Raw genomic sequence first — 14,561 nt, 5'->3', positions numbered from 1 at the left:
CTCAAAATATATCTGCAGTGAAAATGTTCTCATACTTCCTGTTTTACTGATATTATACATCTGCGCTGCTTTCTGTTAAAGTCTCCACCGCACCCAGAGAAAACAGTGAGTAGGCCTATGCAATTTATATTTTCTCATTTCCTGAATCTTTGTTTTTCATTAGTTATTATTAGACGATTATCATCAAGTAGTATTAGAGATATATCAACATTATCATCTGTTTTCAAAGGTTTGCTATTGCTTTTCATGATCTGTATTGTTTGCATGGGATGCTTTTCAGAACCCACAGGATGGTAATGTTACCAGTTTACAACTGGATTAAAATCGATGCCCACAAGGGGGCGCTAAATGGCCAGAATCCTCAATTCAGAATCGCATCTAGAACTTTTTCTGTCTTATTGGGGATATTTGTTTTATTGTTTAATGGTATGCTCACCTAAACCGGTAGACTTTAATCAGGTTAGGCGTCATATAGAATTTGACATTGTTTTGTACAATGTCTTGACAGATATATAGAAGTACTATATCACGTGATTTTGTCTACTGAAAGATTAAATTTGTTTCGTTAGTTGAACTGTTGGCCTCTTGTTAAACTACACCGCAGTCAGTTGTACACACTCACAGCCTCGTTTTCATTCCTGTTAAACATTAAACATGGCCTTACTCTGAATAATGTCTATTAATTCTTATTAATACCCGGTAAACAAGCATAAACAAATTATATAAAGCTGTAAAAACTAAATTTTTCAGTCACCGCTGAGAAAAGTAACCTGTACCACGTGACTTTGCCGCTTATCCTTAGCGCCAATCTATAAAATATTTTGCACATGATAAATGACACTGAGTGAATGTAGTGTCTGTTCAGTTGAAAATACATAGTAAAGAGTAAAAACAGTAAAATAATAATTTAGCACATCATACCTGACCAATCAGAGACCAGATTCGGGCCACTATGCCCCGCCCCTCATAGTTAATTCTAACTTCTCATTCTTCCATTCTTCGGTTTCTGTGACTGAAGCCGCAGCGGAGCAGATGGCCGTGAACCCCACCAAACCATCTGGACAGACGGGCAAGATGAAGAAGGATGAGTCGCTGCTGGGAAAACTGGGAGGAACGTTAGTTTGCAAAAAGAAGCTGAAAGAAGGTAATGTTTTCCAGGATATTGTAACTTAACGAAGGAACGGAGAAAATAATTAGATGAGCATATGAAATCATGACTGATTTTTTTTTTAATCGCTGTCTATGGTGCTGCACTTGATCAATACACCAATTTATAAAAATGCTTCTTTCATTCCAGGATATTTAATCACTTTATATTATATATATATATATATATATATATATATATATATATATATAAATGATAATATTTAATATAAATAATATATAGTATATATTTCTACTAGACTAGTATAAGTAACTGTGCAATGTTAGTTTTATTGTGATTTACTCTTCTTATATGAGCATAACTTCAGCCACAGACAGTTATACTGTGGTGTTGTTGTCTGGGACAGAAAGCGCTCAAGGTTATTCAGATAAGAATGAGGTGGACTGCTTTGTCCCTCTGTTTACTCATGTTGTTTTGAAACTCTAAAGAGTTAAAAATCTGTCTATGCATTTTTGATGTTATTTTGTGCTAATTTAGATCAAACTCACCCCTTCCAGCCTCCATCTGTGTAAACAGCTGCACAGTAAAGTGTGTGTGTGTGTGTCATTGTGGAACAGCGTGGCCATCCTGTTTTTGTCCAGACAGTCACACAGGAGTGACAGCATGTGTTCAAGTCTCTTGAGTCGCTCTTTGTTCAGAAGAATCCTTTTTGGGAACTTTCAAAGAATCATTATAGATTATTTAGAGGTTCAGTATTCAGCACCATTGTAGCAGCTATGAAACGATTTCTGGCCTGATAAACTGACAAGCTTTGGCTGAAAGTCTAATGGTTATTTTGAGCTTGTCAATTTGAAATACTTTTGCAGTTGTGTGAAATGCGGTTTGTAGTTTAAAGTGACTGCCTTGTTAAGTGGTTGAAAAAGGTAGTGTTTTGAGTGGTTGCCAGTGTGTTCTAAACGGTTGTTGGTAGTGTTGGGAAGTAACTAAACTTTATTTTTGCACTTTATTTACACTTTATTTTATTACAAGGTTACACTTTATTTTAAGGTGTCCTTATTACAGTGTAATTATACATTTAAGTACTGAGTAATATTAATTAACTACAAGTAGTTTATATGGTTAGGGTAAGGATTGGTTTGGCTTTGGTTTGCTTTCATGTAATTATGCATATTTTATTGTTATTATTGTAGGGAAGGTGTGATGGTTCTTAAGTATACTTGGTCATCGCCATGGAGTGTCAGTAAGGACACGGAGACAGGAACTCCAGTTAGTTTACTTTAATGTCCAACAAGTTTACTGGTTACATTGGTTTATACGAACTTGTGCATGGTCGTGTGGCTATATGTGTGTGTGTGTGTGGTTTTTGGTCATTAACGCACACAACAAGGAATCAGGAGAAAACACACGAACCATATCTTTCTGACAGAGCAAAATCCCAAAAGGAATATATTTTAACAGTCGTCAGACAATGCGGTTATTCGATTGGCTGTCCCTTCACGTGATCGGTGCATGATAACTACTGTGGCCGGGATGCTTGTTAACCTGGATGCCTGAGAGTGTCCAGCAGATGGCGCAGTTGAATTTCCTCTTCTACAATTATAATAGTAAGTACATGTAACGTGTAACAAGGACACCGTAAAATAAAGTGTTACCCAAAAGAAATGTAATTGCAATTACTGACAATTTTTTTTAAATTAAATTACAGTTACTTATGAAAATGTTAACAATTACAAAGGGGGTTACATCTGATTTTTTTTCCACACACCCACATACATTGATTTCTGTCATAAATTGCAGTGACTGCTCTAATATATGAGACACCAATGTTTCTGGTGTTTAGGACACTGTGCTTTAAAATTAAATGATTATAATCTTCTAGTAATGAAGGATTTTGAAAGTTTAACAATCATCTGTTACTGTGAGGTTAACCCTGCTTGCTTTAAATGTTTCAAAATGATTAGTAGCTGTAAATTTGTTAGAAATTTTGAAAAGTAATCAAAAAGTAATCAAATGTAATCAGTTACATTACTTTAAAAAAGTAATTGAAATAGTTATTATATTTTAAATAGGGTCACTTGTCTATTACATTCACAAAGTAACCTTCCCAACACTGGTTGTTAGGGTGTTACTATGGTGTTTGTTGCTAGGCCAGTTGCTAAGGTGTACTGTATAGTTGTCTGGGTGTTCTAGGTGCTTGTTAGGGTGTTGCCAGGTTTTTTTGGCTGGTTGTTAGGGTGTTGCATGGGTGTTCTGGATGGTTGTTAGGGTGTTGCTAGGATGTTTTGGCTATTAGCTAGGTTGTTCTGGCTGGTTGTTAGGGTGTTACTTGGGTGTTTTGGCTGTTTGTTGTTAGGGTATTGCTACAATTTTCTGAATGGCTGTTAAGGTGTTGCTAGGGTGTTCTGGCTGGTTGTTAGGATGTTGCATGGGTGTTCTGGAAGTTTGTTAGGGTGTTGCTAGGGTGTTTTGGCTGTTTGCTAAGGTGTTCTGGCTGTTGTTAGGGTGTTCCTAGGGTTCTCTAAATGATGTTCGGATGTTCTGGCTGGTTGTTATGGTGTTGCTAGGGTGTTCTGGCTGATTGTTAGGGTGTTCTGGATGGTTGTTAGGGTGTTGGTAGGGTACTTTGGCTGTTTGCTTGGGGGTTCTGGCTGTTTGATAGGGTGCTTTGGCTGTTTGTTTGGGTTGTTCTGTATGGTTGTTAGGGTATTGCTAGGGTGCTTTGGCTGTTTGCTTGGGTGTTCTGGCTGGGTGTTTGGATGTTGCTAGGGTTTTCTGAATGGATGTTTTGGCTGGTTGCTAAGGTATCCAGGCTGCATGGCCTGTATTCAGAACTGTACTGATTGGTGGATGTTGTTTGAAAACTCTGAGAGGAAACACAATCATACATTTTCCATGGAAATTTGTAGAAAATTTGATTGTTTTTGCTGGTCAAGGGTCTTATAGATGAGTGATTGTTTAGACGAGTAAATGTGACGTTTATAGCGCCACCCAGAGGAAATTTGTTAGAAAGAGTGGTTTGTTTTCTTCAGGAAAGTAGTAGTTGTTCCGATTGACAGCAGCATTTCCCATCCCTGCTGTGCAGAAGCTGATATCAGCAAGCCCTCTGATATATATGAGGATGTGTGAGTGCATGTTTGTGTGTCAGGATGTTGAATAACACATTATTGTGTGTTTGAGTGATACTGAGAGATCTGGCTGTTGCTGCCTTCATTTGTCAAGTGTTCTTAGACAACTTCAAAGCTTCAAGGAACATGGATCTCAGTAAGTTTCACTCCTGTCTATGTTTGTACATTGAGCATCAGTGAAGTTTATCTGTGTTTGTGTGTAGCTGTCTGAGGTGAAGTGTAGCTGTATTAAAAAATAGTTTTAATCAGAAAGCAGAAGTCTAGTTTTTCATCATGGTTTTCAGCTCCTAAAATACTTTTCAGCTATGACAGTGTTAATACACTAATTAGGATGATGAAAGGATGTGTTTATGAATGTAAAAAGTAATGGTGAAGGTTATGAAATGGTCATAGTATTTCCTAAGCAGCATTTTTGCTTTTATATTAAGTTGGTTGACTATCATCACGGCTCGGTGTTCTCAGATAATACTTAAAATTATAATTTTTACAAATAAAAAACTATTAAATAAACAAATCAGATTATCAACCAATTTGAATGTGCCCATTCAATGCCACTTCATTTTAATGGTCCATATATACAGTATATATAATTTAAAAAACATTTTTTATGCAATTGAAATGTTCTGCCCAAACTGTAATAATGGTTCAGTGTTTCTGACAACAACAACACTTAAGTGACCTATTTTTATTTTTTAAGTATTTCATTGTTAATTTTCACATATATTAGTCTTGTCAAACTAGTTTATCCCTAAAACAGCATTGAAATAGGATTGGCACAAAACGTTCATATTTTGTCATATTCATATTTAAAATGAATATTAATGTTTATTAAGGTTATCTGGTACACACGATTGACAGCATATAATCCAGAGATTAATGACACAGTGTCTAATATGGAGACTAACTGTGGACTGTGTGTAATGCAGGAAGTTTGGTTGACATGACACAATCATCTTCTTTACATCTGAACTGTGTTACTCATCCGGCATCCATTTCCCACTCCAGCATCCCAATGATCCTACAAATAAGTGCTGCTATATTTAAGAGCAGCTCCACTCGCTGATCATCAGCTTTTTACTAATTGATTTGAACGTGAGAAATCAGCTTTGAGAGCAGAACGGTGACTTCCTGAAAATGACTTGTCATTCAAATAAATTAATAGCCTCATTCATCAGAACTGTTAATATATAACAAAACTCAATGATCTAAATGTCTCAGTGACCTTAAATATCTAATCAATTATATAATAGAATAGAATTAGATAACAAACATTTAAGATCTGGAAAAGTTTGAAGATCCATGAAGATTACATGTGTGTCAGAAATACTTGAATATTTAATCTGGAATATTATAGATTTAATTAGACAACACACTGATCCATTAGAATAGAATCCATCTAATCCAATAGAATAGAATCAATTAGACAAAAGACATTTGGAAATCTCTGAAGATCTATGTAGATTTTGTGTGTTGCAGAAAAACTTGAATATCTAATCTGTTGATAGAATAGAATAGAATCAATTAAACAACAGACATCTAAGATCTGGAAATAATCAGGATCCATGAAGATTGTATGTGCTGCAGAAGAACTTGAATATAGAATGGAATATAATATAATAGAATTGAATAATTAGACAATAGACATTTAAGATCTGGAAATATTCAAAGAGCCATGAGGATTTCATGTGTAGCAGAAAAACTTGAATAATTAATCCAGAATAGAATAGAATGGAATAAAATAGAATTGATTAGATAATGGACATTTAAGATCTGGAATTTTTCAAAGATCATAAAGATGTTGTGTGTTGCAGAATAACTTGAATATAGAATAGAATAGAATACAAATGTAAAATATTTAATATATAATATATTAAATAAAGGTCTAATTCATAATAGAATAGAACAGAATAGAGTAGTATAGAATAGAATATTAAGACAAAAAGAAAAATCGAAGACAGATGTACAACATTGTAAAAAGCAGGGGCGTATCATCTCTCCATCAAGTGTTATTCTGGTTAGTCCCTCATTAGTGTGCTTATCATACAGTCACATGTTGCATCTAAGAATCTATAAGAGCAGAGTGTAGAGCAGCAGCTCCTCCTCATTGAGACAGGAGCAGTGAGGGTGGGAGGTTTCAAAGGGACAGAAATAACAGGCGATGACGCAGGTGTGACTGCTGTAGCCACACTGGCGGCCTCCCACACACACACACACACACACACACACACACACTCGCCACCGAGACTCACTGCAGGACATTAGCGGGATTCAGCGTTGTTTAACGGGACATGGCTGGTCTACTGTGTGGAACGAAGAAAAAAAAGCAAGGTAAACTTTGGGCTGTTTTATAGTGCAGCAGTTTAATAGATCTTAATTAAATGAATGCAGATGTACGTTGCCACGTTAGATTTACATGTTAAATATTTGATATAAAATTATTTATGAATACAGATGCTTTCGCAATCATACACTGAAACATTATTATAAAATATTACAGTATTTATAATATAGGGTATGATTGTGTTAAATAATAGTAATAGAATAGTTTGGATAGCAGGTCTGTTGGCTATTTTATGGTGCTTTTCATTTAAAAGTGTCGCTAAATAATCCAATATCTCTTAATTAAATTAACAAAATGACAAAAAAAAACCCCATACAGTATTTAATATAAATCAAAATGCATTTGTTTGTGAACATATGTAGTCATATAGTATTTATTATGGTGTAGTATTTAATACACAATATTAGCATTGATTACTATAAAAAGCTTCTGTTTCTAAATAATCATTTTCTGTACGTTAAACCTAAACGGAGCTGTATTCCTAAGAAAATGAGGCATGCTTCATAGTGCCCTGGAGGGGAAATGCACAATTACGAAGAAAAGCAGAAGCATAATCTTGCAGGAAATGCAGATTGGGCGCGAGATGCTGCAATCTCTGTGTAGATCTGCAGGGTGGATGAAGAACTGTCAATGTAAAACTGTCCCTCTGGACCTTAAACGTTTATATGAGTGCAGCTTACATGGGGGGCTGAGGACAGACCCCTGAAAACATGAATGAATCTGTCTATCCTTATAAAGTCATTTTTTCCCTGACTGTACTGTTAACAGCACAAAAAGCAATCTGTTACCATTCTTATTCATTGTCCTCAAATTCTGTCATCATTAATCACCCTAATGCTGTTCCAAACCTGTTGGTAACCAAACAGTTTCTGGTCCCCATTGACGTCTATTGAATTATTATTGTTATTTTGTATATATTTGTTTTACAACTAAATCAAAATGAGAAATGTTGCTTTGGCAACTAGCTGAAATAAAATACGTTGAATTACATATACGCTCATTTCAAAAGGCGTTTGATGGCATTAAAAACTTCTACTATAATATAATGAAATATATGTGTAGCTTGCAAAGAGTTTTATTATCAGAATAAAACTCTAATATGCTGCTCAAGAAACATTCTTATTATTATGTTGAAAACATTGTTTTAGCTGTTTAATATTTTTGTGGAAACTCTGTGATACTATTTTAGGATTCTTTGATGAATGGAAAGTTCACAAGAACAGAATTGATTTAAAAATAAATCTTTTGCAGCATTATAACTGCCTTTACTGTCACTTTTGATGCATTTAATGCGTCCTTGCTGATGGTATGGGTGTGCAGCATACAGGAGGAACTATTTCTGATGTTTGGACTTGACCCTGATGACTATTTGCGTTTTGTTTTAGAGGAAGTGCACTAAACTGAGGCTGTTTTTCATAGAATGAGACGTCAAGTCACATTATAAATGAACTGTAATGAACTGACAGAGGAAGAGAGAATCAGCTGATTAATCGCTGCACACTAATCAGTTAATTGAAATGGCAGTGAGCTTCTGGTATTGATTTAGCAATAGCAGCGAGTTATGTGATATTAGCTGCTCTGCGCAATGCAGACAAGCATAAAGAACCCTTACTGTGTACCTTGATATTTACCATGTTATAGAATTATTACTATATTATGCTTATGATGCTCTATTCGTCTTTTTTGTCTTCATAGTGAGTGACCTTCAGGAAGAGGGTAAGAATGCCATCAGCGCCCCCCTCCTGCACGCCGGCCCAGAGCTGCTCCCTGAGGACACGTTGCTAGGTAACATTTGGCTTCTTCTCATCCATTAAAATCAATATAATGTCTGACTCCTCTCCACTAGAGGTCACTAAGAATAGAGGGCTGCTGTGTGATGCTGTATAATTGTACTTGATTATTTCAGAAGAATAATTCAATCTTTATTTATTTTTTTCCCTGAAAGCTTAAGTTAGAATAGTTTGCAAAAGCAAGATTATATACACAACAAGGTTGTGAAAGTGACTAGTGAGTAAATGAGTTTAAATGTTTGGATGTTTAATGTCCCCAACAACCTCTGCAGTCCCATTCAGACTCTTTTTACATTTTTCAAGACAAGTAAAAGCGTACTGATTGTGTTTTCATCAAAAATGGACATCTGCTGAAAATGTACTCACCCTCGGGCCATACAAGATGTACATGAGTTTGTTTCTTCATCAGATTTGGAGAAATTTAGCATTACAGTAAATGGGTGCCATCAGAATGAGTGTTCATAATGTTGCTTTATCTGTGCGTATTTCTCTCCTGATTCAGAGAAGGTGACTTTTTCACTGGAGAAAGCAATATTATGGATAGATGACTTGTATTTTAGCTGGAAGCAACTAGTTCAAAACATCTTAATAATGGATTTGTTTCTTTCAAACATGCAGCTTTTTGCTTTGCAAAACATTAACTGATGGACTGGAGTAGTGTGGATTACTTGTGGATTATTGTGATGTTTTTATCAGCTATTTTGACTCTCATTCTGACGGCACCCATTTACTGTAATGCTAAATTTCTCCAAATCTGATGAAGAAACAAACTTATCTAAATTTTGGATGGCCTGCGGGTGAGTACATTTTCAGGAAGTGTTCATTTTTGTCTATTTTTGTTCTCTTAGTTATGAATTTAAAGAAAAACATCTGAGCTGGCACTTAAGCAATGCATTTCTAAGAAGTCCTGATCCCAAGTTTTGTGGTATCGTTGGATGTGGAAGACACTTTTCGTTTCCTCCATGTCTCTTACTTACCCTGATTTCTGAGTCAGACAGATGGTGAAATGCACCCACACCCAAGTTCTTCAGTTTTTTTCTTTCTTCCTTGATTTTTGCAGAGGAAAATGCAGAGAGGACCATTCTAGACCCCACTTCCAGAGAAGACCTCAATTTTAAAGACCTCCAGAAGGTAGAAAACACCTTTTCTCAATAAAGTTATTTCAGAATAAAGTCTGTGGAAAGGGGAAAAAAGAGAAAAGACTTTAAATTTGACATTAAAGTATGTTTGTTTTTACACCTGGTCATCTTTCCTCAAAAATGTTGAAGATTAAATGGTAAATAACTTCACCAGTGATTGTTATTGGTCCATTCTAATCAGTGCTGAAAAACAAACAAACATAATAATAAAAACTTATCACACTTGACCAATTAGAGTGAACATCTGGCCCACTAAGCCACGCCCATTTTGCATAATTACCATTCTACTCACTCTCCCTTTTTCTATGATACAAACTCTTCCTCTAAGGTTCTCATTGACTGGATCAACAGTGAACTGGAGGAGGACCGAATCATCGTGAAAGACCTTGAGGAAGATCTGTACGATGGACAGGTGCTGCAGAAATTGTTTGGTGAGACAAATAACTTTTCCATTCTGATTCTCGTGTTGATCTTCTGTTTGGTCTTTTGCTGTGGTGTTTTCAGTGCAGTGAGGACTTTCTGTGTTCTGTGTGTCGTGTCCTTCAGAGAAGCTGTCTGGTCACAAGTTGAATGTGGCAGAGGTGACGCAGTCAGAGATCGGACAGAAGCAGAAACTGCAGACGGTTCTAGAGGCTGTTAATGGACTTCTCAGACCGCTGGACTGGAACACGGAGTGGAGTGTCGACTGTGAGCACTGAAACACACTCGCATTTAAAGGGACAGTTTACCCAAAAATAAGAATGAGCAACTAACTGAAATAAGTTTAAGCACCAAAATTACTAACTGAAAATGAATAAAAACTAAAACTGAAACAGTAATAAAAATAAACAAAACCTAAATAGTACTATTAAAAAAAACCCTGAAACTAATAATAATGACAAAACATACTAAAATGAAATGAAAACCGAAAATATAAAAACAAGAGTATATTTACTACTACTACTACTTAAAATAAATAATGCTAAAATCGCATGCATTTTTTCCCATTCTTATTGGTTGACTGAAATATTTGGAAACAAATATAAAAGAAAAAAATATATATAATTAGGGAACAAATGTAAAAACTATGTAAAAAAAAAGCACATATTAAAATGACAAACAAATCTAAGATAAAATAATATTATAAAAAAGCTAATTAATTAAATACAAACATATGTATATATGTATTATTTAATGCACTGAGAAGTTGTGCACAAGAGATTTTATTAAGAAAGTAAATTGGGTCTGTTTTGATTTTTAATTAAATTAGCCTTTATTATCTAAATTATAGAAATGTTTTGTCCAATGTATTGTTGATGTGAAGTCTCTGTCTTATCTTCAGCAATCCACTCTAAGAACCTGGTGTCCATCATGTACCTGCTGCTGGCGCTGGCCATCTACTACACGGCTCCCATCCGCTTACCTGAGCATGTATCCGTCAAGGTGATCGTGGTCAAGGTACGACGAGTTTATTAATGTGTGAAATTTAACATTATATCAAGTAGCTTCAGCCTAATTACAGTGTGTTTGTCTCAGAAAAAGGAGGGAATCCTGCAAACTGCTCATGTGACCAAACAACTCACAAGTACCACAACAGAGTAAGATTCTCCAATGTGGCCATCTAGTGGTGAAAGATGATTATAACACAGAAATGTACCTTTTGTATTTGAGTGTGTGGTCTGATGCTGACTTTGCATTCACTGTTTTCAACAGAATGATGATCGGAAGATCCAGTGAGTATTTTCACACACATTTTCATGTTTTTCCTTAAGAATCAATAAGCTTCTGGAAAATACAGGTTATACAGAGGTCTCATTGCTGGTCCAAGGTGGGCTATTTAAGTAGAACCTATTAAACCAGTGAACTTCAGGAACATACTTGGCCAAGAAAGCTCATTCTGATTCTGATTTATTAGTCTGGGAAAAATGGTCAAAAACAATTTATTTTATTGTCATTTGCAGAACGTGATGCTTTTGACACCTTATTGGATCACTCACCTGACAAACTGAATGTAGTGAAAACGGTGAGAACCGGTTTTGTATGGGACAAGAACTTCTGTGCAATGGGACTGATTATACAAAAATGAACCTTGAATGTCTGTTTCTTTAGTCGCTGATTACATTTGTGAATAAACACTTGAACAAACTGAACCTGGAGGTGACGGAGCTGGAATCACAGGTATGAACTTTATCTGTTAACTCTCACAAAACCACTCTAAAACCTCTTCATGTGTGTGAAGTTTGCAGATGGTGTCTATCTGGTGTTACTGATGGGATTGTTAGAAAATTACTTTGTGCCGCTGTACAACTTCTACCTCACGCCTGAAAGCTTCGAACAGAAGGTAAGTGTGCCACGGTGGTCTAATGTGGACTGGTAAGGTCTGATGTGGTTTAAAGAGGACTGATTTGTTCTGTTAGGGTCTAATGTAGTCTAATGAAGCTTGATTAGACTCAGAATTTGATGTGGTCTGATTTGTATTTATTTAATACCTCATCAAACCAAATAAGACCCTGTCTAGAGTTCATGAGTCCACATCAGACTAAAATACACCATGTCAGACCACATCAGACTCAAATCCACATCAAATCCTTATCAAGCCTTATCAGATTTCATGAAACTCTTCAGATGACATCACACTCTGACTACATCAGTCTCAATGAGTCCACATTAGATATTAGGTATTTATAAAGTCTGATGTGGACTTGTTAAGTCTAAGATAGACTCGTTAATTCTAACAGTATCTGGTGCGGTTTGATTTGTTTTCAGATATCTCATTAAATTTCATCAGATCCTGTCAGACTTCATGAATCCACATCAGACTATATCAAACAACATCAGACCTTGTCAGAACCAGTCAGACTTCATGAATACTATTCAGACCAAATCAGACCACATCAATCTCAACAAGTCCACATCAGATGAATAGTATTTATGAAGTCTAATATGATTTGATATGGACTTGCTGATATGGTCTGATGTGGACTGGAGTCTAGTGTGCCATCATTATGTCTGACAGGGTCTGATGTGGTTTGATGAGGTCAGGTTTATTTTCAAATGCCTTATTAGAATTGCATCATACCCTGTCAGACATTATGAATCCACATCAGACTACATCAAACCATATCATACTACATTAGACTAAACAAGTCCACATCAGACAATTAGTATTTATGATGTCTGATACGGTTTGATGTGGACTTGAGTATAATGTGCAGTCATTATGTCTGACTGATGTGGTTCGTTTTTAAATCTACCACCTTAAACTGCATCATACCCTGTCAGACTTTATGAATCCACATCACACTACATCAAACCACATCACAACATATCAGACTGAAGTCCACATCAAACCTCATCAGAACCAGTCTGATTACATTGTGAATACTGCTCAACAAGTCTGTGGTCTAATCTTATGCGGTTTGATGTGGTCTGATGCAGACTTCTTAAGTCTGATTATGTGGTGGTTATGGAATTCCTATGGCATTCAATTCACAATTACTTGAGCTTTTCTATTTTATAACATTTTGTATTAATTACTATGAAAAGGACTGCTAGAGTGTTTTTCTGTCTTGTAGGTGCATAATGTCTCATTTGCTTTTGAGCTCATGCAAGATGGTGGATTACAGAAACCCAAAGCGAGACCAGAAGGTACCAGAAAAATCAGTGCCAGCAATGTTACATCAGCGTTATATACACAACCTTTAGACATCATAACAGACCAGCTCACTGTCTGCACCTGTTTCATAATGTTACCCACATTATCCACTAGATGGAGATGTTCCTCAGTTGATGCAGCATACTCTGTACTTCACCTAATGACTCTCACTAAACATACTGTGTTCCTTCACAATGACAGTTAACATATTCAAGCCCCTGTGTGTTTAACAGTGATTCTGTTGTTTGTGTCCTGCAGACGTGGTGGACTTGAATCTGAAGTCAACACTCAGGGTGCTTTACAACCTATTCACCAACTACAAGAACTCAGAGTAACACTGAAAGCGATCTGAGGAAAGTCGCTACATGCCTCACTGATGCCAGGACTCACACATGCACATGTTACTTTTGTACGTAAGAATGAAATATTTTGTATTATTTGGCTTATTTATGCCCAGAATCGAATATATTCAGCCTTAATGATGCGTCAGTGTAGCAGCTCATTAAAATATAAAATTTTTCTCACATTTGACTTACGAAAACAAGGCCTGCCACTGCTTTAAGCACTACTTTGCTTTAAGAATGACTTTTTGTCCTGGAATGCAGTGTATTTTATTCTAATAGAAATGGTGTAATTATTTCAAATAAACAAGTACTTTCTACATGCTGGAATGAATTCATTTTGACATTTTGACTCTGAATTTGAACAGTCTTGATGGTCTTAAATTAATTTATAGAGGTTTTTTGATTAAAATAAACAGTTGAGTATCACGTTTTCATGCACAGAATTATTCATGCTTAAAAACCTTGGTCCGTATACATTAATGATTCAAATTATGGGGTTCAATGATGTTTTACTATAGAATATTGGGGGTTCGTTTGACTTGGGCCAATAAGCAACCACTCTAGCAACACATTACCAATCAGTCTGAACACCCATGCAATGTCCTGCCAACAACCTACGAAATCCAAGAAATTACAGCAACTCCCTAGAAACCATCCAGAAGTCCTCAGCAACCAGTGCTGGGTAGATTACTTTACAAATTGATTACAAATTACATGACAAGAAAATGTAGTATTAACCTAATCCATTACATTACACAACATTTTAGGTAATATAATCAGACTATACTTTATGATTAATTTTAGATTACTTTTGACCTAACTTTACATCACATTGATTTAAATAGGATAATTTAACATAGGATAATTTACCATATTGATGTAAAAATAAAAGAGGAAAATATATTTAATTTGTTGTTATTAACAACATAAAGTGCATTAAATATCCCTTTACATCAAGGTTTGCTATATTGGAGTTCATGAAGGAACTGCAGGGGGTTCGTGAATTTATTGACAAGCTTATATTAATTCAATTATAAAAATGTAAAACTAAAATAAATCATTTTAAAATATCAACAATCA

General features: G+C 35.6%; 1 protein-coding gene across 2 annotated transcripts; it reads left to right on the top strand.

Annotated features, from left to right (window-relative positions):
• Nucleotides 1-13,801, top strand: parvb (parvin, beta). 2 transcript variants are annotated; one of them, XM_079412422.1, is made up of 14 exons: nt 1-105; nt 1,019-1,144; nt 8,270-8,359; nt 9,425-9,495; nt 9,832-9,934; nt 10,050-10,190; nt 10,825-10,940; nt 11,019-11,080; nt 11,196-11,215; nt 11,444-11,505; nt 11,592-11,660; nt 11,722-11,823; nt 13,058-13,130; nt 13,396-13,801. In XM_079412422.1, exons 2-14 carry the CDS (start codon nt 1,033-1,035, stop codon nt 13,470-13,472), a joined length of 1,098 nt encoding a protein of 365 aa, XP_079268548.1. In that variant the 5' UTR covers nt 1-105; nt 1,019-1,032; the 3' UTR covers nt 13,473-13,801. The 2 variants fall into 2 exon arrangements, with proteins under 2 accessions (XP_079268548.1, XP_079268549.1); XM_079412423.1 differs by lacking the exons at nt 1-105; nt 1,019-1,144 and adding an exon at nt 6,331-6,561.
• Nucleotides 13,802-14,561: the final 760 nt, after the last annotated feature.

This window comes from Barbus barbus, assembly GCF_936440315.1.
Source record: "Barbus barbus genome assembly, chromosome: 48".
Taxonomy (NCBI): Eukaryota; Metazoa; Chordata; class Actinopteri; order Cypriniformes; family Cyprinidae; genus Barbus; species Barbus barbus.
The sequence above is the reverse complement of the archived record's forward strand: the minus strand, read 5'-3'. Positions and strand labels throughout refer to the sequence as shown.

Coding starts and splice junctions, on each gene's coding strand:
- parvb (XM_079412422.1), top strand. CDS start 1,033: ATGGCCGTGAACCCCACCAAACCATCTGGACAGACGGGCAAGATGAAG. Junction 1,145..8,269: donor CAAAAAGAAGCTGAAAGAAG/GTAATGTTTTCC, acceptor TTGTCTTCATAG/TGAGTGACCTTCAGGAAGAG. Junction 13,131..13,395: donor ACCCAAAGCGAGACCAGAAG/GTACCAGAAAAA, acceptor TGTGTCCTGCAG/ACGTGGTGGACTTGAATCTG.